The following is a 24,373-nucleotide window of genomic DNA, read 5'->3' as shown; positions in this document are numbered from 1 at the left end:
GTTCTGTTTCCTCTGTGCTCCATTCCAATATCATCATTCACTTAAAATTATGCTTATTTATTCTTTCTTATTTGAATCTGTAAATAATAGAAATTGGAGAATAATGAGGGACTCATATCATCCACAAATTAAGTATTTCTTCTTCAGTGCAACAGTTCTTGTGCTAATTGTGTTAGATCCTAACGGTAGTGAGACTCAGGTGCATCTGTGTACAGTGCTACTGTAAGATTGGTGACAACAGTTGGCATTTATGATTGCAGTACTGTAAAGTGTTAGTGAATTTTGATAGTGAGCTATTTGAAAGCCCAAAAATGCTGTTGCTTTTTTTTCTTTAGCAATTGCTTTGGGAAGAAATAAAACTTTTTAGAACAGTTTTAAAGTATAAGTCTACCTTTGACTTTGTCAGGCATTTTAAGGGATAAAAAGGAAAAAGTTACAGCCTGCTGTATCTATTAATTTGCCTTTTTGTTATACGTAATGGAAAAGCTACTCTATGTTTTCTTTGTCATGGCTTAATATAATTCAACCATGATAATATTGTAATCAATATTAGTGATAAATATTATAGTTATGTGCAGCTTATTTCTTTTAGAACTCTTTTCTTCTCATTTTCCTTGAAATTGACAAAAGGATTTAGCTGTAATCTTGCCACGAACCAAACATTCTTCTGGAATCCAAGAGTATAGTAGTGAAAAAACATGTTTTTGTGGAGTTTACATTGTGATGCACAGGGAACAAAAACAAATAGTCTCCTTATTTATACGGGGTTATTTGGATAGAGAACCAAAAGAGATGAGACAGCAAACTGTTTTCAAATCTGGAAGAATGTTCTAGGTAGAAGGAACAAGGAGTACAAAGTCCTGAGATGAGCTCATGTCTGTGTGTTCTAAGAATAGCAGATATGAGGAGAACAGGAGAGAAGTAGCTGGGGGCCAGATCAGGTGTGGTTTTACACTGAATGAGCTGAGAAGCTCATTGTTCTGGAGGCGGGATTGACATAAACTGACTTACATTTTACTTGGATCACTAGTGGAGAAGGAAATGGCAACCCACTCCAGTATTCTTGCCTAGAGAATCCCAGGGATGGGGGAGCCTGGTGGGCTGCTGTCTGTGAGGTCGCACAGAGTCGGACACGACTGAAGCGACTTAGCAGTTAGCAGTGGCTATTACATTGAAGATGGACTGTAGAGGTTGGGAAGCCAGTTAGGAGCTATTACAGTAGACCAAGTGAGAGCTGATGGTGGCCTGGACCAGAATGGCTCTAGTGGAAATAGAAGTAGACGTGAGATGTATTTTGAAGGAAAGGTGAACAGGAATTGCTTACAGATTTGCTGTGGGATGTGAGAGAACTGCATGACCAGCAGAATGAAGTTGCATTGTTTTAAGGTAAAGAAGACTTGCAGGAGGAGTAGGCTTGTTCAAAAGAAAAGGAAGATCAGATAGAGAATTTAGTTCTGCATATACTAAGCGCTCAGTGTTCCGTCCTGGACCTGTGAGTAGACTGGTTGAGTCAGCAACTGGATATGAGTTAAATTCAGGGGAGAGGTCAGAACTGCAGATAGTTAGGAAATCAAATATGTTGACTTTTTATGTTGAGTAATGAAAAATTATAATTTTGATTATCTTTGTAGGATTGTGGTTTGAATAGAAAAGTGTGATATATCTGAAAATAAGTACTGTGGTTTCTGAACTATAATGTAATACTTAGCTTATTACTGTGTCTCAAAAGTAATGCTTTTATAAAACACAATAATCATAGCAGTTGTAGCAGGTAGCTATAATTCTGAACCAGATAATTTAATGTTCAAAATAATTCTGACATTTTAGAATCAGTCTTCATTTTGAACCTGTCCAAATGTTTACATTAAAATTGAAACATATTCAAAGTTAAAATTGTTTATAAATGATCAAAACTAGGGAGTATTGATGATCTCATACTTTCTTACTGACATGCTAAAGAATTTAAAATCTATTTTAATATTAAATAAAACCCTAAATAATATTGTTGCTGTTGGTTTGGCCAAAAAGTTTGTTTAGGTTTCTCCATAACATCTTATAGAAAAATCTGAATGAACTTTGTAGCTAACCCAATATAATTATATTTATTCTTATTACACTACATAATAAATAAATTTGCCGACAAAGGTCCTTATAGTCAAAGCTGTGATTTTTCCAGTAGTCACCTGTGGATGTGAGAGTTGGACCATAAAGAAGCTGAACACTGAAGAATTGATGTTTCTGAACTGTGATGTTGGAGATTCTTGAGAGTCCTGGGACTGAAAGGAGATCAAACTAGTCAGTCCTAAAGGAAATCAGTCCTGAATATTCATTGGAAGGACTGATGCTGAAGCTCCAGTACTTTGGCCACCTGATGCAAAGAACTGACTTATTAGAAAAGACCCTGATGCTGGGAAAGACTGAAGCAGGAGGATAAGGTGACAGCAGAGAACGAGATGGTTGGATGGCATCACCAACTCAGTGGACATGAGTTGAGCAAATTCTGGGAGACGGTGAAGGACAGGGATGCCTGGCATGCTGTAGCCCATGAGGTTGCAGAGTCAGACATGACTGAGTGAGTGAAAGACGATTATGCCATATACTTACGAATTACTGAAAGACATGGCACAGCAGAGAGTAGGGAAACAAGCAAGGCCTTTTTGTTTAGCAGGACAGTTTGGATTCAGATTCCAGTTACACCATTAATTATATGACCTTTGTCATAAAATTTGTTCATTTGGATGATAGAAAAAGTAATAGTATGTTTTACAAAGTTGTCAGATTAAATAATGCTTTTATACCAAAAGCACATAGAATGGCCCTAGTAAATTTTCAGTAAATATTAACTTTTCTTTTCTCTAAACCTCTGAAGGCTATCATGAGAAATACTGGGTACTTTTACAAATTTTGGTGGCTTGGAGGGTAAAGCTTCTGCCTGCAATGTGGGAGACCCGGGTTCCATCCCTGGGTTGGGAAGATCTCTGGGAGAAGGCAGTGGCAACCCACTCCAGTATTCTTGCCTGGAAAATCCCATGGACAGAGAAGCCTGGTAGGCTACAGTCCATGGGGTCTCAAAGAGTCAGACACGACCGAGTGACTTCACTTTCACTTTTCACAGATTTTATGTTCATTGAGAGTCAGTATAGAGTCAGGGCCAATGGATGAAACTTCAACATGTAGAGAGAGATTTTTACTCGGTACGTGCATGAACATTTTAACAGAGTTTTCTAAAATGTTAATGATCTGTCAAAGGAGGTAGTACATTTCTGTTAGAGCAGTTATTCTGTTTAACTGAAAAGTCACATTTCCAAAATGTTGTAAAGAAGATTTAAGCTCCAGATAGGTTTTATTGTACTATTACATGATTTTCAAATCTAATGTTCCATTTCTCAATTTGGCCCTTATGTGATTTTACACTAACATTTTATTCCACAAACATTACATTCAACTTTAAGTAGAAGAACTAAAGCACAGAAAAAAACATAGTTTCTGCTAGCAATTTGAACTTACATAGGTAAAATAGTGCCAATTTTCTGGTAAATTTAATCAGTACAGATTCCCAATCTTGTTAATCCCTAAGGAAAATAATTTGAGATTTTATTTCCTTTTTTTTTGAGTTATTAACAAAAAACTACTTGGTCACTAGAAGTGGTATAGATAAAATTCAGCTATTTTCCAGGCCTATCCCACCCATAATCCAAAAAATATAACATTGAAAGTGCTTGGAAAGTTAAAATTGACAGTCATCTTAAGGAAATGGAGTATTGATATGTGTACTTTTAGTATTATAGTGCCTATTTTTTGTACATTTAAGAGACCAGGTTTTATGTTTAAAGTGAAACATGGTATTTGTTTAGCTGGATGCCAGTATTCCAGCTAATTTCACCTTTGTTATGAGCAAATGAGAAAAGATTGAAGAACTATACTTTATTAATTTTTATAAAATATTAATTGCGGAAGCATATGAAGGGGTAGTAAGAAAATCCACTTGCGGCTGTTTTATTCTGGTCTTTTGCCAAGGGAAAAAAAAATTCTGGTTGACATGTTTTCTAATTGTCTTTAAGTCTAATTGTTCATAAGACTATGCCAGGGCTCACCTTCTATATCAAGGCTTATTATGGTCATACTGTTATGATGATGCACATATTAGCTTCCCCCCAGAATGATAATGGTAGCACAGTTGGAGTGGTTGTGATGGGATAGACATCCTGAGAAATTAGGTGTCTGGTAAGTTTACAGCTTCCCACTTCTGCAGTTACTGATTTAAAACTAACTTACATGATCTTGCTGTGCTCCAGCAGTTTATACATCAGTTAGATGAAGAATGGTTGGTATTAAGAAATTATGTGATTTGTCTCTTGGTTTTGATCTTTTATGCCTTATTTATATATTGATATATGTATAGTATGGACTACAATTAAGAGATTAAATAGTAAATATTGAAAGTAAAAGATTTATGGAATATAGATAATTATTTGAATAATTTACTTTAAAATGAAAAGTCTTAGGTTTTTGAAAGCATTATGTTTCAGAGTAAAACCTTCAAATAGAAATAATTTTCTGATTTTTTTTTTTGCCATGTTGATTTTGGTATTTATACAAATGTTAACTTGTAATCTCAAAGTGAGGAAATACTTTTCTCATGTTTCCCAGTAGATTTAGTAAATGGCAGGATAAATAACCACTATCTGTTTAATCAGTTTTTGCTTAAAGAAATATCTATTTATAAGAAAATACCTGTCACAGGTTGGGATCTTATAGAAGACACACGATAATATAATTGTTTTTATTTTTAAGTTTTTAGGCCCTTTAGGTGAAGACTTCTATGCAGAAGATTTTTACTTGTTGGAAAAGATAACATTTACTAAGTTAGTAGAGAACATTGAAGACATTGTTGAAAATACAGAAATCAACTCAAAGAAGTAAGTATTTAAAATCATAAGAGCATTTCATTTTGGAGTTTGGTATTTTGCCTCTGATTTCTTTTTAAAATTAGAAAGTGTTTCAGGTACCAACCAAAGATACAATAGAAGACATGTAGAGAATATAAAGAAATAGTAGAAAATACCAATTGCTCACCACTACCAAACTGTAGATGTTAATATTTTATTTGCCTTGGATCTATTTCTTTTGTTTTCTTTCCATCCATCCCATTCTCCTCCCTCCCCAAGAGGTAGCCATTTTCTCAAACGTTGTATGCATTATTCCTCTATTTGCCTTTATACTTTTGCTTCATATGTAATTATCTATTATTGTTTGCTGTGTTAAAGCCTTGACTTTTTTAGAGATACACTATTATACATAGGCTCCTTTTGCAAACTGCCTCTGTAAGAACTTTATCCATTTTCCCATTTTCATGTATATAGACTGAACTTATTCACTTCAATTTCTTTCCAGTATTTTGTGAATATATTGCAATTCACTTATATACTTCATGACTGAAGTACAATTAACTTGCCTTTAGTTCATTCAGTTCAGTTGCTCAGTCGAGTCCAATTCTTTGTGACTCTGTGAATCGCAGCACGCCAGGCCTCCATATCCATCACCAACTCCTGGAGTTTACCCAAATTCATGTCCATCGAGTCAGTGATGCCATCCAGCCATCTCAGGGAACTCCCCGGTGATGATGGAGCAGTGGTGGTGCTTATACAAACCTAAACAGGCAATGAGACTGCATAAAACCACACACACACACACACACACACACACACACACACACACACACACACGAGTCCATGTGAAAACTGAACATGATCTGTAGTCCAGTAAACAGTATTGTTTCAATGGTGATTTTCTGGTTTGGTATGTGGAATGTCTCCTTTGAAGGAAGCCAGATAGAGGGTTGAAGAGCCTCTATATACTAGCCTGTGAGTCTATAATTATTTCAAAATTAGTTTGTTTGTTTTTTTAAAAAAAGCTATCTGATTTATGTGTGTAGCACAAAGAATGTGCTAACCATCAGACAATTGCACTCATCTCCTACACTAATAAGTTCATGTTCAAAATCTTGAACGTGAGGCTTCAGCATTATGCAAACCAAAAACTTTCAGATGTCCAAGCTGGCTTTAGAAAAGGAAGGAACCGGAGATCAAATTGCCAGCATTCACTGGATCACAGAGAAAGCAAGGAAAATTCCCAGAAAAACATCTACTCCGTTTCATCAGCTATGCTAAAGCCTTTGACTGTGTGGATCATAACAAACTGTGGAAAGCTCTTAAAGAGATAGAAATACCAGACCATCTTACCTGTCTCCTAAGAAAACTGTGGGTCAAGAAGCAACGGAACCCTGTATGGAAGAACTGATTGGTTCAAGATTGAGAAAGGAGGCTGTCTGCTGTCATCCTGTTTGCTTAACCTATATGCTGAGCAAATCATGAGGAATGCCCAGCTGGGTGAGTTACAAGATAGGAACAAGGAACCCTGTATGGAATCAAGATAAGAGGAACATCAACAGCCTCAGATATGAGGATGATACCACTTTAATGGCAGAGAGCGAAGAGGAACTAAAGAGCCTCTTGATGAGAGTGAAGGAGGAGAGTGAAAGAGCTGGCTTAAAACTAAATATTAAAAAACTAAGATAATGGCATTTGGTCCCGTTCAGTTCAGTTCACTTCAGTCGCTCAGTCGTGTCTGACTCCTTGTGACCCCATGAATCACAGCACGCCAGGCCTCCCTGTCCATCACCAACTCCCGGAGTTCACTCAGACTCACGTCCATCGAGTCAGTGATGCCATCTAGCCATCTCGTCTTCTGTCGTCCCCTTCTCCTCCTGCCCCCAATCCCTCCCAGCATCAGAGTCTTTTCCAATGAATCAACTCTTTGCATGAGGTGGCCAAAGTATTAGAGTTTCAGCTTCAACATCAGTCCTTCCAGTGAATACCCAGGACTGATCTCCTATAGGATGGACTGGTTGGATCTCCTTGCAGTCCAAGGGACTCTCAAGAGTCTTCTCCAACACCACAGTTCAAAAGCATCAATTCTTCAGCACTCAGCTTTCTTTATAGTCCAACTCTCACATCCATACATGACCACTGGAAAAACCATATCCTTAACTAGACGGATCTTTGCTGGCAAAGTAATATATCTGCTTTTCAATATGCTGTCTAGGTTGGTCATAACTTTTCTTCCAAGGAGTAAGCGTCTTTTAATTTCATGGCTGAAATCATCATCTGCAGTGATTTTGAAGCCCCCAAAATACTATTATGCAAGTGCTATCATGAACTTAGTTTACATGACTCCTTGTGCAATGTATGAGTTTCTCTAGACTAAAGGAGTGTTGTTACTGGGTTTAGGATAGACATACCTTCAGCTTTATCAGATATTGCTAAATTCTGTCCTTCAAAGGAGTTGGAACAGTTAACACTCCCACCAGAAATGGACTATTTTTGTTTCCTGAAGTCCTTACCCCCAACCTGTTCATTTCCTATCTTATGGATATGAAATTACATCTTGTTTTTTTATTTATTTTTAATTGAGTGATAATTGCTTTAGATATTGTATTAGTTTCTGCCATATATCAACGTGAATCAGCCATAGGTATACATATGTCCCCTCCCTCTTGAATGCATCTTGTTTTAGTTTACAGTTCCTTCTAGAAGACAAGGAAGTGCATCTTGTTTTAATTCTACTTCCTTGTCTTCTAGTAAAGTTGAATATCTTCTCACATGATTGTTTTAATTTGTTTGCTCTTCTGTAAAAGATATGTTCATGCTTTTTGCTTAGTTATCTGTTGGGTTTTCTTCTTTCAGCGATTTATAAACGTGTGGTATATTTATCTTTATCAGTAATATACTATTCCAGTTTGTGGCTTGGCTATTGAATTGTAACTTTTTACAGAGAAGTCAAAATATTCTCTGGGTTTTTCCTTTGTAATCTGTGATCTGTATGTGAAGTAAAGGGTGTGTACTCGTGTGTGTGTGTGTATAGGGTGTATAAATATTTCCCTTGGTCTGAATTCATAAAGGTAGTCTCTTTTATTTTCTTCTAAAAGTTTTACAGTTTTGCTTTTTTTCTGATGTATGTCTTTGATTCTTCTTAGATCTTTATACTGTTCCACTGATGTCTTGTCTTATGCAGTCCCATGTTCTAACTACCACAGCTTTATAATAAATTTCAATATCAGATAGTGAAAATTACTCCTGCTACTTCTTCAAAGTTGTCTTGACCTTTTTTTGGGGCTACATTTTCATATAAATATTATTAAGACCAGAATAACAAGTTCTACAGAAAACCTTCCTGCTATTTTTATGGGAATTTCTTTGAATTTATTGTTTAAAAAGAATTGCCATCTTTATGTAATATTGCATTATCTTACCCATTAAATATATACATATTTATTATGAAACTACACACACATACATACATACATACATATATATGTAGGTAGGTAAGTGGGTAGACAGACACGCTTATTCAGGGTCTTTAGAGTTCCTTTTGGGCTTCCCTGGTGGCTCAGCTGGTAAAGAATCTGCCTGCAGTGTGGGAGACCTGGGTTTGATCCCTGGGTTGGGAAGATCCCCTGGAGGAGGGCTTTGCAACCCACTCCAGTGTTCTTGCCTGGAGAATCTCAGTGGACAGAGGAGCCTGGCTGCCTACAGTTCATGTGATTGCAGAGTCAAACACAACTGAGCAACTAAGCATAGCACGGTGTTCCTTTTAGATTCTTCAGTGAAGCTTCGACTTTTTCCCCATGAAGTCTTACACGTGTGTTTTTAACTTTATCCCTAGTACTTATGATCTGGCTTTCCTAGTAACTCAATGGTAAGAATCCTACGTGCCAATTCAGGAGATGCGGGTTCAATCTCTGCATCAGGAAGATTCCCTGGAAAAGGGAATGGCAACCCATTCCAGTAGTCTTACCTGGGAAATCCCATACAGTCCATAGTGTTGCTAAGAGTCAGACATGACTAAGGGATTAACACATTCACTTTTCCTCTCTTCATTTCAAAGCACTTTTCAAAAAGAGAAAAATTGACCTGGATAGCTGACAATTCAGAAAATCTAGGAAAAGTTTGTTGGAGGCCTCAAAGATTTTCTTTTTTTTTTTTTTTAATCTCCCTCTTCTCTAAGTGCATAACAGCCCACTTTAAAAAACATGGGGAACATGTTGTCTATAAATATTTCCTCCATTGTGCCTACGATTTTACATATTAGAGACTGTGTGGCTAATTTAACCTTAAGTTTCTAAACCTTTAAGGAAGTTTAGGAGTAGATTATGATTTTGATTAATTCTTTTATTTTATGTTTATTAAGTGGCAATTAAATGCAATGCTCTGTGAAAGATATTGTTTACAAATATAAATAATATAAAGTGTACAGGAACTATATATCCAGCAAAAAATGATACAGTAGAGAAATACTGACAATACTGACAAGGTTCTCAACCCCTCTGACTCTGAATTTCTGTGTTTATAAAATGGAGATGCCTATCTTTTCTGTTTTTCTTTTTTTTTTTTCCTACTTAAATTTCAGCTAACATTTTCTGTTATCATTAAAATACACATTTTGATATTTTAATGATGTGTCAGCATGTCATTAAATGTACACATTTTCTGTATTTGATTATATTTAATCTAGGTGTTTATTTTGTACATTTTTAGTTTTTGAATGAATTTGAGACCATAGAAATCTGGGCTTCTTAACTATATTAAAAATTCTGTGAAAGTAGATATCTTACCATTTACTTTTTGTTTTTTCTGCCTGCTCTTCTTTCTTCCCTACGTGGGTCTAAGTGCTTGGATATATAACCAGCAACTCAGCAAGTTTTAACTAATTGAATAATTCTCTATATGATTATAGACACTATTAGGAATATCACTTATATGGTTTAGCTATCAGTCATATCAATGATAAAAAAAATAGGTTGACCTTAGAAGCAGCAGTCATTGTACTTTTGATAGAATCTACAAGTTTGGAAGAAAAGTCTTTTACATACAGTTTATCTGCTAGAGATACTTTGCAGTAAATTCCCCTTTCTTAAGGTGTTATATGATAGATGAAGTATGGACCTTTCTTCCCCCAAAATTCATTCATTGTTTATCTTGTTTCTCTAGCTTGAGTGACCTTGTTATGAAAATTGATGCTTTTGTTTCCTCTTTGCCTAAACGTGCCTCTCGGTATGACATCACATTTCTTAAGGAGAGTCACAGGTAAGAATATCTTAGTGCTGTGTTTTCTGTCACTGCATCCTGTACTTAGTTATTTACATTTGTGTTCATGATATAGCCAAAGTTAAAGCAGAATTAAAAGTTGTTAGACAATAAATGTTTTTGATAAGATTAGGAAACAAATTCTAATCAATTATATTCTGGTAAATAAATTATTTTTTATATATATGTATAGGATATGAAGTTTCAAGTAAGTAAACCTAATATGATTTGTCTTACTCTCATCTTTCTTCCACACTCAAGTTCATTTGAAATTTATGCAGTATAATCATTATAAATAATAATAGCTTTATGTTGTCACTGTATAAAAGACTCTATTACCAAAGAAATCTGCTTAATTAAGTGTAGACATGTACAAAAGAATATCACAGAATGTGTTCTATGGAACATTGCTCTGAGATGTTGACAAATATCTTATGAGGGAGAACCTATCTAGTCAGGTAAATTTGGAGAATACTTTATCCTTTGGGGTGGAGGAGTGAGATTTTCAGTGTGCGTCCATGCATTGACAGTTATGAGATATGGTGTAGTTAAAAGAAAACAAAAGGTTCGTTTTGGGTAAACTGTGCTGTTGAGTATTCGTGAAACACTTTTTTGTTAAAAATGTATTATTCCTTAAAAAATTAGATTTCTAAAACCAGCCATCAGAGAAATACTGTTTTAGAATAATAAACTAGTTTATAATTTCACTATATAATACTTATCCTTTAAAATATTGGAAATAAAATTCATACATACATACAATTATCTGGGTCCACAGCTGGAATTTTTTTTTAATTTAAGGACCACTTAGAATAGGAAAAAAAATCAGTTAGACATTATGTGATGAAACTATAGATTTTATTATCTTTTTCCAATCACTGTTCTTATAAAACTAAATTGAGACAAATTAGTTTATCATAAACTTAAAATGGCTGGCACTTCCTTCCTTATTTTCCAATTTTATACCCCTCAAAAAAAAAATTACCTGACTTCCTATGTTGTTAAAATGTTATAACAGTAATTCAGTTGGACTATTCTGTACTTTCAATTAAATGTATACTTAAAACTTTTCATTGAATTAAATGTAGGATTTATTATCTCATACTGGCCTTTTCTGTACTTTAAATAAGTTCCCCAACTTTTTATTTTAACATATAATTCATCTTCTATCTTAGCACTTGTTTCAGTGAAAGACTGAATGGAAAGGACAGAGGGAAGGAAGTGTGGAGAGGGTGACTGAGGTCAAGATTATATGATACATTTGGGTGGGTGTTTTTCCCCTGAGCTTTCCTGTTAATAATACGCTGGGTTTTAAAAACTATTAAATTTAATAAAAGTACCAAGTAGCTAATTTTATCATTCTCAAATCTGAGGAAATACAATTAACTACCAAAAAAGCATCTTTGTTTTATTTTTTACATTGTATGACCCATGAGAATTTGAGGAGCTTAAAATTATCAGAGTTTTTTCCACTAAAATTATATTGTTCTCTGAAGAGTTTTCTAAATTATTTATTCATAATTTCTTCATTTTCTCTAATTGTCTGGGATTTTCTGGATTATTGAACACAGACATTAAACTTTTAAATTTGCATTTTCTTCTATGAAGAAATAGCCAGGATTTTTTAATCCAGTGAAAAATAAATTTATAAGAATGTACATAGCTAAGATTAAGATTAATTCAGTACTTGAGTAGACTTAACTGATCATCTTTCATCTTATTTTTCTAGCATTATAAAGATAAATTCTATAGAGAATGATATGTCCTTTGATGTCATTGCTATTGTTGATCCATTGACAAGAGAAGCACAGAAGATGGCACAGTTATTAATTGTAAGATAATTTTACATTTTATTGAACAGTATACATATATTTATTATATGATATATACTACTTTTATTTTGAAATTCATAATCTTTTCAGGTTTGTTTTCAAGTATAATCAAATGTTTGGTCTTGATTCTTTATTTCATACAACATTCTAAATAGATTGTCATATATCAATGTAGAAAATGAAAAGATAGAGCTGTGCCTGGGGTATTATGGGAGGACCAGATTAGGTGTTAATAAGGACATAATTGTTGTCCCCATTACCCCAGAACCCTCATCTCCAATGTGACTGTATTTGGAAATAGGGACTTGGGTAAGTAAGTAAGGTTAAATGAAGTGTTACAGTTTAGGCTGGAATCCAGTAGGATGAATAGCCTTATAAGAAGAGGAGAAGAGATCATTCTCTCCTCATATACAGCGAAGAGGTCATGTGAGAACACCGCAACATGGCAGCCACCTAAAAGCCAGGAAGAGAGCCCTCTCCAGGAACTGAGTCTGCCAGCACCTTGACGTGAAATAAATTTCTGTAGTTCAAGCCACCTGGTCTGTGGTGACTTATTATGGCAGCCTGAGCTAACTGATACAAGTGTCCTGCCATGGTCATTTTTCTTTCCCCTGGTGTGGAGAATGGCTTCTGGAGAAGCAGATGTCTAAGCTTAATGAGTATGATAAGTTTAGAGTATACTAAGTAACATTAACCATACAGGGGAAGCTAGTGGAAGAAAAAGCAAAAAAGTTGTGTTCAAGAGGTTTGGCCACTGTAACAAAAGCAAAGTTCCAAAGAGTTCTAAAGAATAGCAAGGAGGGATGAGAAAGCCTTCCTCAGTGATCAAGGCAATAGATCAGTGCAACAATAAAATGGGAAAGACTAGAGACCTCTTCAAGAAAATTAGAGATACCAAGGGAACATTTAAAGAAAAGATGGGCTCAATAAAGGACAAAAATGGTAGGGACTTAACAGAAGCAGAAGATATTAAGAAGAGGTGGCAAGAATACACAGAAGAACTGTACAAAAAAGATCTTCACTACCCAGATAATCATGATGGTGTGATCACTCACCTAGAGCCAGACATCCTGGAATGGGAAGTCAAGTGGGCCTTAAAAAGCATCACTACGAACAAAGCTAGTGGAGGTGATGGAATTCTAGTTGAGCTATTTCAAATCCTGAAAGATGATGCTGTGAAAGTGCTGCACTCAATATGCCAGCAAATTTGGAAAACTCAGCAGTGGCCACAGGACTGGAAAAGGTCAGTTTTCATTCCAATCCAAAGAAAGGCAATGCCAAAGAATGCTCAAACTACCACACAATTGCACTCATCTCACATGCTAGTAAAGTGATGCTCAAAATTCTGCAAGACAGGCTTCAGCAGTACGTGAACCGTGAACTTCCAGATGTTTAAGCTGGTTTTAGAAAAGGCAGAGGAACCAGAGATCAAATTGCCAGCATCCGCTGGATCATGGAAAGGGCAGAAGAGTTGGAGAAAAACATCTATTTCTGCTTTATTGACTATGCCAAAGCCTTTGACTGTGTGGATCACAATAAACTGTGGAAAATTCAGAAAGAGATGGGAATACCAGACCACCTGACCTGCCTCTTGAGAAACCTATATGCAGGTCAGGAAGCAACAGTTAGAACTGGACATGGAACAACAGACTGGTTCCAAATAGGAAAAGGAGTACGTCAAGGCATATAGTCACCCTGCTTATTTAACTTATATGCAGAGTATATCATGAGAAACGTTCGGCTGGATGAAGCATAAACTGGAATCAAGATTGCCGGGAGAAATATCAATAACCTCAGAGATGCAGATGACACCACTCTTACGGCAGAAAGCAAAGAAGAACTAAAGAGCCTCTTGATGAAAGTGAAAGTGGAGAGTGAAAAAGTTGGCTTAAAGCTCAACATTCAGAAAACGAAGATCATGGCATCTGGTCCCATCACTTCATGGCAAATAGATGGAGAAACAGTGGAAACACTGCCTGACTTTATTTTCTGGGCTCCAAAATCACTGCAGATCGTGATTTCAGCCATGAAATTAAAAGACGCTTACTCTTGGAAGGAAGGTTATGACCAACCTAGACAGCATATTAAAAAGCAGAGACATTACTTTGTCAACAAAGGTCCATCTAGTCAAGGCTATAGTTTTTCCAGTGGTCTTGTCTGGATGTGAGAGTTGGATGGTGAAGAAAGCTGAGCGCCAAAGAATTGATGCTTTTGAACTGTGGTGTTGGAGAAGACTCTTGAGAGTCCCTTGGACTGCAAGGAGATCCAACCAGTCCATCCTAAAGGAGATCAGTCCTGGGTGTTCAGTGGAAGAACTGATGTTGAAGCTGAAACTCCAGTACTTTGGCATCCTGATGTGAAGAGCTGACTCATTGGAAAAGACCCTGATGCTGGGAAAGATTGAGGGCAGGAGGAGAAGGGGACAACAGAGGATGAGATGATTGGATGGCATCACCAACTCAATGGACATGGGTTTGGGTTGACTCCAGGAGTTGGTGATGGACAGGGAGGCCTGGCATGCTGCAGTTCATGGGGTCGCAAAGATTTGGACACAACTGAGCAACTGAACTGAACAAAAGCAAAGTACCTTCAAGTCTGAAGTTGATTTCTGTCATCTCTGCTTCCAAGTGTAAGCCGTGTGGAGTTGCCAGGGAAGCTCCACAGGGTGAGGGACTCGGCCACCTTCCGTACTGTTCAGCTGTCCTCATGAAGCAGCTTCTCTGTGGCAGTCTAAGATCACAACATCATCTCTGTATCACTGCAGCAGGCAGGGGAGACAAGGATGCAACCCCAGCCCCAAACATCCAGTCACATCCCATTGACCAGACTGTAGCCAGCCAGCCAGCTGCACCTAGTCACAAGGGGTGGGGGTAGATACTACATGTAAACCTGAAGATTCCTTCACTAGGAAGTAGTGTGTTAGTTGCTCAGTTGTGTCTGATTTTGTGACCCCATGATCTATAGCCCACCAAGCTCCTCTGTCCATGGGAGTTTCCAGGCAAGAATACTGGAGTGGGTTGCCATTCCCTTCTCCAGAGGATCTTCCCTACCAAGGGATCGAACCCTAATCTCAGCATTGCAGGCAGATTCTTTTACTACTGAGCCCCCAGGGAAGCCTATAGATTCCATCAGTGGAAAGTAGAGAATGAATATTATAATTCAGATAGTAGACACTGAAAGAACATTCTGTGGCTTTTCCTGTACTTATAATCTCAAAAGATTCATATTGTGATGCAGCTTTCAGTACTTAAATTTGAATAAGCTACTCATGTTGGAAGGCATATTTTTTCTAGTGATGTTCAAAATTTTTGGATACTCCTATTTGAAATTACTCAATACTGTTTTAAAAGACACATTAGAAAATATTCTCGAAGTGGAAACTATTCTATGACTATTTACTTTTGGAAACAAGCAAAAATAATTAGGTATCAAGTCTGGGAAAAGAAGTAAATGATCAAGCTGGGTCATACTGATGTATGTATACATCATACATACTGATGTATCATACTGATACATTCTATCAAAATTTCAAAATGCTGTTTCTCTCAGAAGTTGGTGTGCCCTACCAAATCATACTGGGAAAGTGGGTAATAGGTATCTCTTATAAATGCATTTCTTTAATGTGTACAAGCAATTTTGGATCCCCTTTGCCATTATACCTATTCAGTGTATAACTGGGGCAAAGTTAATTCTGTAGTTGATTTACTTGCCTTATTCTTTCTGCATTTCTGTACCTTCAAACTTTAACTTCTTTAGGCACAATATTATTCTGTAGAAAACAGAAATCAGTAATCATACTGATACGAAATGGAGGTAGTATGATGCCTTTTAGTATATAAATTCCCTATTCCTATGGAGACTCATTATTCAGGAAAAAAAATTGCTTATCTCTGAAGCTTTTATGTAAACATAGAATTTAGGAGTAAGAAATATGGGTTATACAGAAATACAAGATATGGAATTATATTCTAGTTTACATCATTGGTAATAGTAGCATACTTCATTTCAAAGCAGCTCAGAACTTCACATAACTCATTTCATTCTATACAGAAATTTTATGCTATAATTTTGTGCTATAAAGCATAAATTAATTTACCAGAAGAAATGGATAGTGTCTCATTTAACACTTGGGAGAAACAATGGCTCAGCAGCCTCCATTGTAGCTAGTAAGAGTGACAGAATGGGAATTAAAATTCAGAGCTCTTAAATGCTTAGTCTGTATATTGTAATTCCTCCTCAAACATGTATCCTTTCTGTTCCATATATGTGTTTTATTCTCCTTTTACATCTGTCCTTTGTTGTCTGATATTTTCACATCTTCACTGACTTGTTGCCTATATAAATGTAAGGACTATCAGAATTAAAAATTCTCCTATTTTAATGCTCTAGGAAAATGAAAAGAGACTATTTTATCTGTATGTAGCTAAGACCTTCCCATATCTTTTACAATGTAGATGAAATTCCATAAGGATCAGTGCCGGGGTCCAGCCCTCGCAGGATCCAGGGAAACCTGAATGAGAAACGGCGTCAGTGATTGGTTTAGAGAGAGATAAGGAAAGAATGTTGAAGATAAGAAAATAGAGGAGAGAAAGAGGCTGATATTCCTTGGTTTACATAGAAAGCCAATAAAACTCCGAGACAAGAAGTTTGCCCTGTTCATGGAGGCCACAGGTGCCCTCCCGGTCTCCCGAGGGAGTGAAGATGCAGAACATCTTCCCATTCAGGTCTTAGAAACCCGGGCAGATAAGTGAATGCAGGGAGCCTCTATGCTCCAAGGATCAGCCTGAAAAAGTGAGAGAGAGAGAGAGAATGATTGACATGGGGAGACCAAGCTGCTTTGGTGAGCGAGGCCCAATAGCTTTATTTTCAAAAGGTACTTATATGCTTTTTTGTATATATAGAGAAATGAAAGATGTAAGGTCATACAGAGTCAGCCCAAACATTCTAGCAGTTTTGCCCTATCGAAACCAGGATTTTTTCTGCATACCTTTCCCACAAATGATGTTGTGTACAGTATCTTCTGGCCTTGGAGGCCTGTGAACATTTTATGACCCTCTTGATAAAGGCTGCTCAACCAGAAAACTTATTTTCCCTCAAAGTGTTTTTTTCTTTATATTTCTAATCTATGTCAGCCTCAGAAAATGCCAAACAGAGTTACATTTCACAGAGTAAAGGTGCAGTGAGTTACAAGAAAGAACCAATTAGCTCAAAAGTCTGATGTGGTTAATTTCAAGGCTACACTTGTTTTTCTTACATTCTCACTATGTTAACTAATGCATTCCCAGGTGCACAGTAGATAAGAGATATGGGAACTTAGCAACAAGCATTGGCCCAATAATGAAATCCTACACCAGTGCTACTCTAATAATTTTTAACTCTTTGAAAGGCTCTATATTTTAGGCTTTCCATGCCTCTCACATTTGGGAGGCTGTAAATAATCACATGCGTAGCTGTGAGAGTCTGGATATACCTGCCGAGCAAGCTGGAATGCTAACAGAGGGGGTTTGATTTGAAATATTCCTCTCATGTCCAGGAGACTTATTAGCTATAGCCCTAAGTTGATTTTCTCCAGAGAAAGGTGGTCAGGGTTAGCCCCCTGTTAATGTCAGAGGAGTTGGTGAAAGTCATGAAATAGTGAAACAGACAGATTCTGGTTTAGGGGTAGATGCTCGAGAAAGCCTAGGGAGCTCCTTGAGTTCTGAAGCCTGCTTAACAGTTCTTTTCCACATGAACTTTGTCATGGGTAGGATCTCCCGTGGTGGCTCCCAGCAGATCAGGACACCCTTGCCATACAGTTGTGAGGTCACTACTTTGTATTTGCACATTGAGGTTCTCAGATATGCAGACACCACCACCTTTATGGCAGAAACTGAAGAGGAACTAAAAAGCCTCTTGATGAAAGTGAAGGAGGAGAGTGAAAAAGTTGGCTTAAAGCTCAATATTCAGAAAATGAAGATCATGGCATCCAGTCCCATCACTTCATGGGAAATAGATGGGGAAACAGTGGAAACACTGGCTGACTTTATTTTCTGGGCTCCAAAATCACTGTAGATGGTGATTGCAGCCATGAAATTAAAAGATGCTTACTCTTTGGAAGGAAAGTTATGACCAACCTAGATAACATATTTAAAAGCAGAGACATTACTTTGCCAACAAAGGTCATGTAGTCAAGGCTATGGTTTTTTCCAGTGGTCGTGTCTGGATGTGAGAATTGGACTGTGAATAAAGCTGAGCGCCGAAGAATTGATGCTTTTGAACTGTGGTGTTGGAGAAGACTCTTGAGAGTCCCTTGGACTGCAAGGAGATCCAACCAGTCCATCCTAAAGGAGATCAGTCCTGGGTGTTCATTGGAAGGACTGATGGTGAAGCTGAAACTCCAGTACTTTAGCCACCTCATGCGAAGAGTTGACTCATTGGAAAAGACCCTATTGATGGAAAGGATTGAGGGCAGGAGGAGAAGGGGACAACAGAGGATGAAATGGCTGGATGGCATCACCGACTCAATGGACATGGGTTTGGGTAGACTCCGGGAGTTGGTGATGGACAGGGAGGCCTGGCGTGCTGCGATTCATGGGGTCGCAAAGAGTCAGACGTTGACTGAGTGACTTAACTGAACTGATTGAGGTTCTAATAATTATTTTATTTGTTCTTCGGTAGTGAAGAAATTTAAATGCCATGAAAGGAAGTCACACTAGGCAAAAGGTAGGCAGCATAACCTTTGGGCAATGATATCAACTGTGTGGATTCAAATCTGACCTCTGCCCTGACTTACTGTGTGATCATGGCAAATTGCTACATCTGTCTGTGCCTTGGCTATAAAAGTAGCTACCTCAGAAGGATGTTGTGAGAATCAGACGAGTTAACAGATGTCAAGTATTAATATAGTTCCTGGTGCATAGTAAATACTCAGTAAGTGTTAGCCATTAATATTAATTTCAAATATGGGATTTTTTTTCTAATAGGTCCTTGGCAAGATTATTAACATGAAGTTAAAGTTGTTCATGAACTGCAGGAGTAAACTTTCAGAAGCCCCTTTAAAGAGGTCAGTCTGCGTGAACATAATTTCCTTTTGAAAAATTTGCACATGCTACAAGGGGAAAAATACTTAATTACCACACCTGTTTTTTCTTCACAAAATGCTTAGTTGACATAGATCAGAAATAGTTTATTGATATAAAATTAAGGTAACCTAACCAGTAAAATTCACCCAATGTAATTGCAGAATTTACATGAATTATGTTCATCTGTGGATATTTTTTAAAATTTGATTTAGAAGTACCTATTTAGAAATATACAGTGGGTTGCAGCAACGTGGATGTACTTTGAGATTATCATACTAGATGAAGTAAGTCAAAAGACAAATACCATATGATATCACTTATATGTGGAATCTAAAATATGACACAAATGAAGGTATAGGTTACATTTATTACCTTACTAAGATTTTTGTCCTTGAAATTCATTCAGTTTTCATACTTCTTATTTTTCTTTTGTATTTCAGATTTTATTATGTGTTTCTAAATCTCATTTTACCCACTAATTGAGAGGTCTTTCCATGAGTAAAGAGTTTTTACTCACACAAGTAGGAATCCTCTCCACAAAGTCTCTGTAGAGCTTTGGGATATATGATGAAGAGAATATTAAACATAATCTAGCACAATTTGTTAGAAGGGAAAGAACTTGACTTTTCTACGGTGAAATAATACCTAATATACCAGATAGATGCTGCAAGTGGTTAATAACAGTGCACAAGACAAAAACTGTTAAATTTGTTTTAACCTATGAGTTCAACAGAATCTTATATGCTTAGTAGCATATATTAAGGAAACTAGTTGACACATTAATTCTGTTGACCAAAAACAAATAGATTGCTAGATATTTCTCCAGAAAAGATCGGTTTATTTAGGATCAGCAGAGAATTGCAATTCGTGGTCAGCAACCACAGAGTGCCATGTACAAATCTCTACACAAGGCAGAGGAAGGAGAACTCTTAAAGAGGAAAGGAAGTCAGCATAGGGGGTTCTGTAGTAAACAATGAGCCCATGGCTTCTCATGTCTGAGTCCTTGCCAGGGAAGAAGAGAAGTCTTTCTTCTTCCTGTTGGGCTATGTTATCATCAGAGGCTATGAGTACTCCCCAGTGTAGTCTCCTGACTGTATTTGAGGTTTCTGTTTATTAACTTTTTTAAATATATAATTCATAGACCTTAACTTATAAAATACTGTCTCATTCTTCTTAGAGATGACAGAGGTTATGGGCAGGAATTCCCTCAGTTCCTCCTGTCTCCTGTACCTTTCCAGGCTTCCTGTGTGGTATGGGAAGAGCTGTCATCTTTCCTCTTGGTTAAGGTGATCCTGTGTTTTGCCATTTATTTCTAGATCCTTGCTTTTATCACATAGTTCCTTGTTCCATGTCTCTAACCTCTCTACTAGCCCTTTTCTTTCAGTCTCAGAAGTTATTCAATTTTAAAACATAAACTGCTCCCTTAACTTCCTCTCCTCTGGAGCCTGCCTCTTCCTTCTCTTCTCCATTCTTGGTCATGTCAGGTTCTCTTAAGTGTGGCCAACCCCCCTCTTCATCTCTCATTCACTTGTACCTCCCCCTGAAGTTAGTCTTTATCCTCTTTGCCACTGAATTATTTTTACTAATTCACCAATTGCTGCTTGCAAAGTCCATAGGATACTTTTTAATGACATCTCTGCTGCCTTTGATAGTACCCGGTACTTGGTTTGGACTGTGTTCTCTTCACCATCTCCTCTTACTCTCTCTGTTTTGACTCTGCCTCTGGGGATTCACACCCTACCTAGATTCTCCTTGAATGCAGGTTGTATGTGATGATTTGCTTCTAATGAATAGAATATGGCAAAAGTGAGGGAATGTCTCTTCTGCACTTAGGTTATAAGAGGCTGTGACATCTGTCTTGCTCGCATTCTCTCTCTCTCTCCTGCTCTTGTGTGCTTTGCTGAGCTTGCTGGAAATGCTCTTGTGCTAAGGACAGAGTGCAATCTCCAGCCAAGGACTAGTGAGGAGCTGCAGGAGCCTGGGGGTGGATTCCTCCCCCATGGAGTCTTGAGATAACCACAGCACAGCTGACACCTTGATTGTTGTCCCAAAACAGTGAAAATCACTGTTCTTAGTAATATAACTATTTCTTACTATGTAAGACACTGGAAGGTAAGGTTAAAATACACTAATAATTGCTGATACTTCTGAAAGTTCTGTTAATAAGCAGCTGCTTTGAACTCACTCCTGTTTGTTTTTAATTGCACTTTTAAAATTAGTACCAGAATTTTAGCTTAAATTTTACTTGCTTTCTGCTTATCATTTCTCTTAATATTATTAATAGTGCTAAGAGTGAATAAAATCACTAAAAATAGACCATGGTCACATTTGAAGAAGGATCAGTGAGTGAATTCAGATCATAAATTCCTGGAACCTGCATAAGTCAGTGTATCTTAAAGGGATGCATGTTCGTTAAGAAATAATTAACAAGGGTATATAATATACACAATGTTATAATAGATAATAGTATAAACAATAATAAAGATTGTCTACCATTTACATAAGCATTAACTTCAGTAGAGTGTTTTTTTAGGCTTTTTAAGATTTTCTGGTCATGTTTTTAAGCCGTTTGTGACTTTAAAATATTTTAGAAGAAATCTCAGTTTTGATCACAGTATATATTTTATGTTTTCTGCCAACAGCTTTTACCGTTTTGTTCTGGAACCAGAACTGACGTTAGCTAATGATATTACTGGACCAGTGGCAAAATTCTTGGATATCCCTGAATCACCCCTTCTAACCCTCAATATGATCACTCCGGAAGGCTGGTTGGTTGAAATAGTACACAGCAACTGTGACCTTGATAATATTCATTTAAAAGATGTAAGTTATAAAGTTATATAAAGAAAGACAAAATGCTGTAGGGATTATGGATACAGGTTAATGAAGTATATGAAGTTCATCACTAGAGTAGTAATAATTGAACAACTGATTAAGAACCCAGCTAAAGTTGTTGAAACAAGTACTGTTTTCAAGAAACTACTTATTTCTGTTCTTAAAAACTGTAAACTGGACTCAGCGAGCACCCATCTGTGCTCAGATCTCTTTTATGATTGTGGTGTGTATATGAGGATGGTGGAGTCAAGCCGGTATTACAGGAATGGAAGAAAATTAATCATAAGCTTTAATGTTCAAGAATTTCACTCAACTGTTAGGTTCACTTGGCTAAAAGGAAGACTTGAGACTGCCCCTGAAAATACTTTGGCTAATAATAAAATAATCACGTGCATTTATTACAGAATTTACATTATGATAATTACTAACCCCCAAACAATGACATATGTCCTCCTAGATTGAGAAAGCTGTCACAGCAGAATATGAACTAGAATATCTACTACTCGAAGGACATTGCTTTGACTTAACAACAGACCAACCTCCTCGGGGTCTGCAGTTTACGCTGGGCACAAAGAATAAACCTGTTGTAGTAGATACAATAGTGATGGCCAATCTCGTAAGTACATACATACTCAATTAGAAGTTTTGATGAAATCCTCTAAGTTTTCCTAATAATAAGATGAAATAATTTTTATCCTGCCGTTGTTGTATGGAGAAGGCGATGGCACCGCACTCCAGTACTCTTGCCTGGAGAACCCCAGGGACAGGGGAGCCTGGTGGGCTGCCATTTATGGGGTTGCACAGAGTTGGACATGACTGAAGCGACTTAGCAGCAGCAGCAGCAGCAGCTGTTGTTGTATAGCTCCCAGGGGAAAAAATCCTTCAATATGGTAATTAAAAATGACGGGGGTCGTACATTCAGAATATGCTTTTATAGGTTATTACAAAATCTTCTTTCTTGGAATTCATTTATGGAAATTATTCCACAGTTAATGGAATACTGTTGGAATATTCATGAATAATATTTCTTGAACAGTTGGATGTTGTTTTCATTCATGTAACTGTGATCATATTTTTCTCATCTTAAAAGGGATATTTTCAATTAAAAGCAAACCCAGGTGCTTGGATACTGAAATTACGCCAAGGAAGATCTGAAGATATTTATCAAATAGTTGGGTGAGTTGTATAAACTTAAAATTTTTATATATAAAAAAGTTTTTAGTGTGACATAACAAAGATCATCCAACTCGATGAACATGAGTTTGGGTGAATTCCGGGAGTTGGTGATGGACTGGGAGGCCTGGCATGCTGCAATTCATGGGGTCGCAAAGAGTCGGACACAACTGAGCACCTGAACTGAACTGAACAAAGATCATCAAAACAGCTAAAACATTCACAAATAGCATTATTATAAAACAAAAACTACTTATAAAACTGTAACATTTATTCTTATAGTTTTATTTCAAAAATACAAAAGGTATGCCTAATATACATCTTGTATACATCTTGTTCTTTATCTCCTTTACTTATTATTTTCTATAGAATTTTCCATGTTAACACTGTAAACATATTTATTGTTTAATGATTATATAATATGTATGTCTTATCTAGAAAAGCCATTATCTATAAATTATGTTCAGTTTTTCATTTTTATAGATAAGAATTGGTGTCTCAGTAAATTTCCTACTCATCAATGAACCTAGTACAAAGCAGATATCATATTTTTTTAATAAGGAACCAATAGTAAATATTTACTGTTTGAAGGCACATATAATTTTTGCCAATATTGTTTTTTTCAACAACCATTTTAAAATGTAAAAACCATTTTTAGTGCAGGGGCCATACAAAACTCACCCACCAACTTGATTTTGCTCACCAGCCATAGTTTGCCAACACCTGTTGTTGTTCAGTCACTAAGTCGTGTCCAACTCTTTGCAGCCTCATGCACTACAGCACGCCAGGCTCCTCTGTCCTCCACTATATCCCAGAATTTGCTCAAATTCATGTCCTTGAGTTAGTGACGCTAGCTTACCATCTCAGCCTCTGCTGTCCCCTTCTCCTTTTGCCTTTACTCTTTCCCAACATTAGGGTTTTTTCTAATGAGTCGGCTCTTTGCATCAGGTGGCCAAAGTATTGGAGTTTCAGCTCCAGTGTCAGTCCTTGCAGTGAATATTCATGGTTGATTTCCTTTAAGACTGACTGGTTGGATCTCCTTGCAGTGCAAGGGACTCTGAAGAGTCTCCTCCAACACCACAGTTCAGAAGCATCAATTCTTCAGCGCTCAGCTTTCTTTATGGTCCAACTCTCACATCTGTACTTGACTGCTGTAAAAACTGTAGCTTTGACTATACAGATCTTTATTGGCAAAGAGATGTCTCTGCTTTTTAATTCACTGTCTAGGTTTGTCATAGCTTTCCTTCCAAGGAGCAAGCATCTTTTAATTTCATGGCTGCAGTCACCATCTGCAATGATTTTGAAGCCCAAGAAAACAAAACCTGCC

The 24,373-nt window shown here is 36.9% G+C and overlaps 1 protein-coding gene across 3 annotated transcripts in view; it reads left to right on the top strand.

Annotated features, from left to right (window-relative positions):
• UGGT2 (UDP-glucose glycoprotein glucosyltransferase 2) overlaps positions 1-24,373 on the top strand; it is a 154,613-nt gene that overhangs the window by 94,796 nt on the left and 35,444 nt on the right. For all 3 annotated transcript variants that reach the window (XM_060394596.1, XM_004012207.6, XM_042255013.2), the window contains 7 exons: positions 4,795-4,919; positions 10,050-10,145; positions 11,875-11,977; positions 18,940-19,019; positions 21,681-21,861; positions 22,331-22,489; positions 22,964-23,049. In XM_060394596.1, the coding sequence (XP_060250579.1) occupies positions 4,795-4,919; positions 10,050-10,145; positions 11,875-11,977; positions 18,940-19,019; positions 21,681-21,861; positions 22,331-22,489; positions 22,964-23,049 (830 nt within the window). The remainder of the gene's footprint in view (positions 1-4,794; positions 4,920-10,049; positions 10,146-11,874; positions 11,978-18,939; positions 19,020-21,680; positions 21,862-22,330; positions 22,490-22,963; positions 23,050-24,373) is intronic.

The sequence above is a fragment of the Ovis aries genome, chromosome 10, assembly GCF_016772045.2.
Source record: "Ovis aries strain OAR_USU_Benz2616 breed Rambouillet chromosome 10, ARS-UI_Ramb_v3.0, whole genome shotgun sequence".
NCBI lineage: Eukaryota > Metazoa > Chordata > Mammalia > Artiodactyla > Bovidae > Ovis > Ovis aries.
This window is presented reverse-complemented; position numbering and strand designations above follow the sequence as displayed.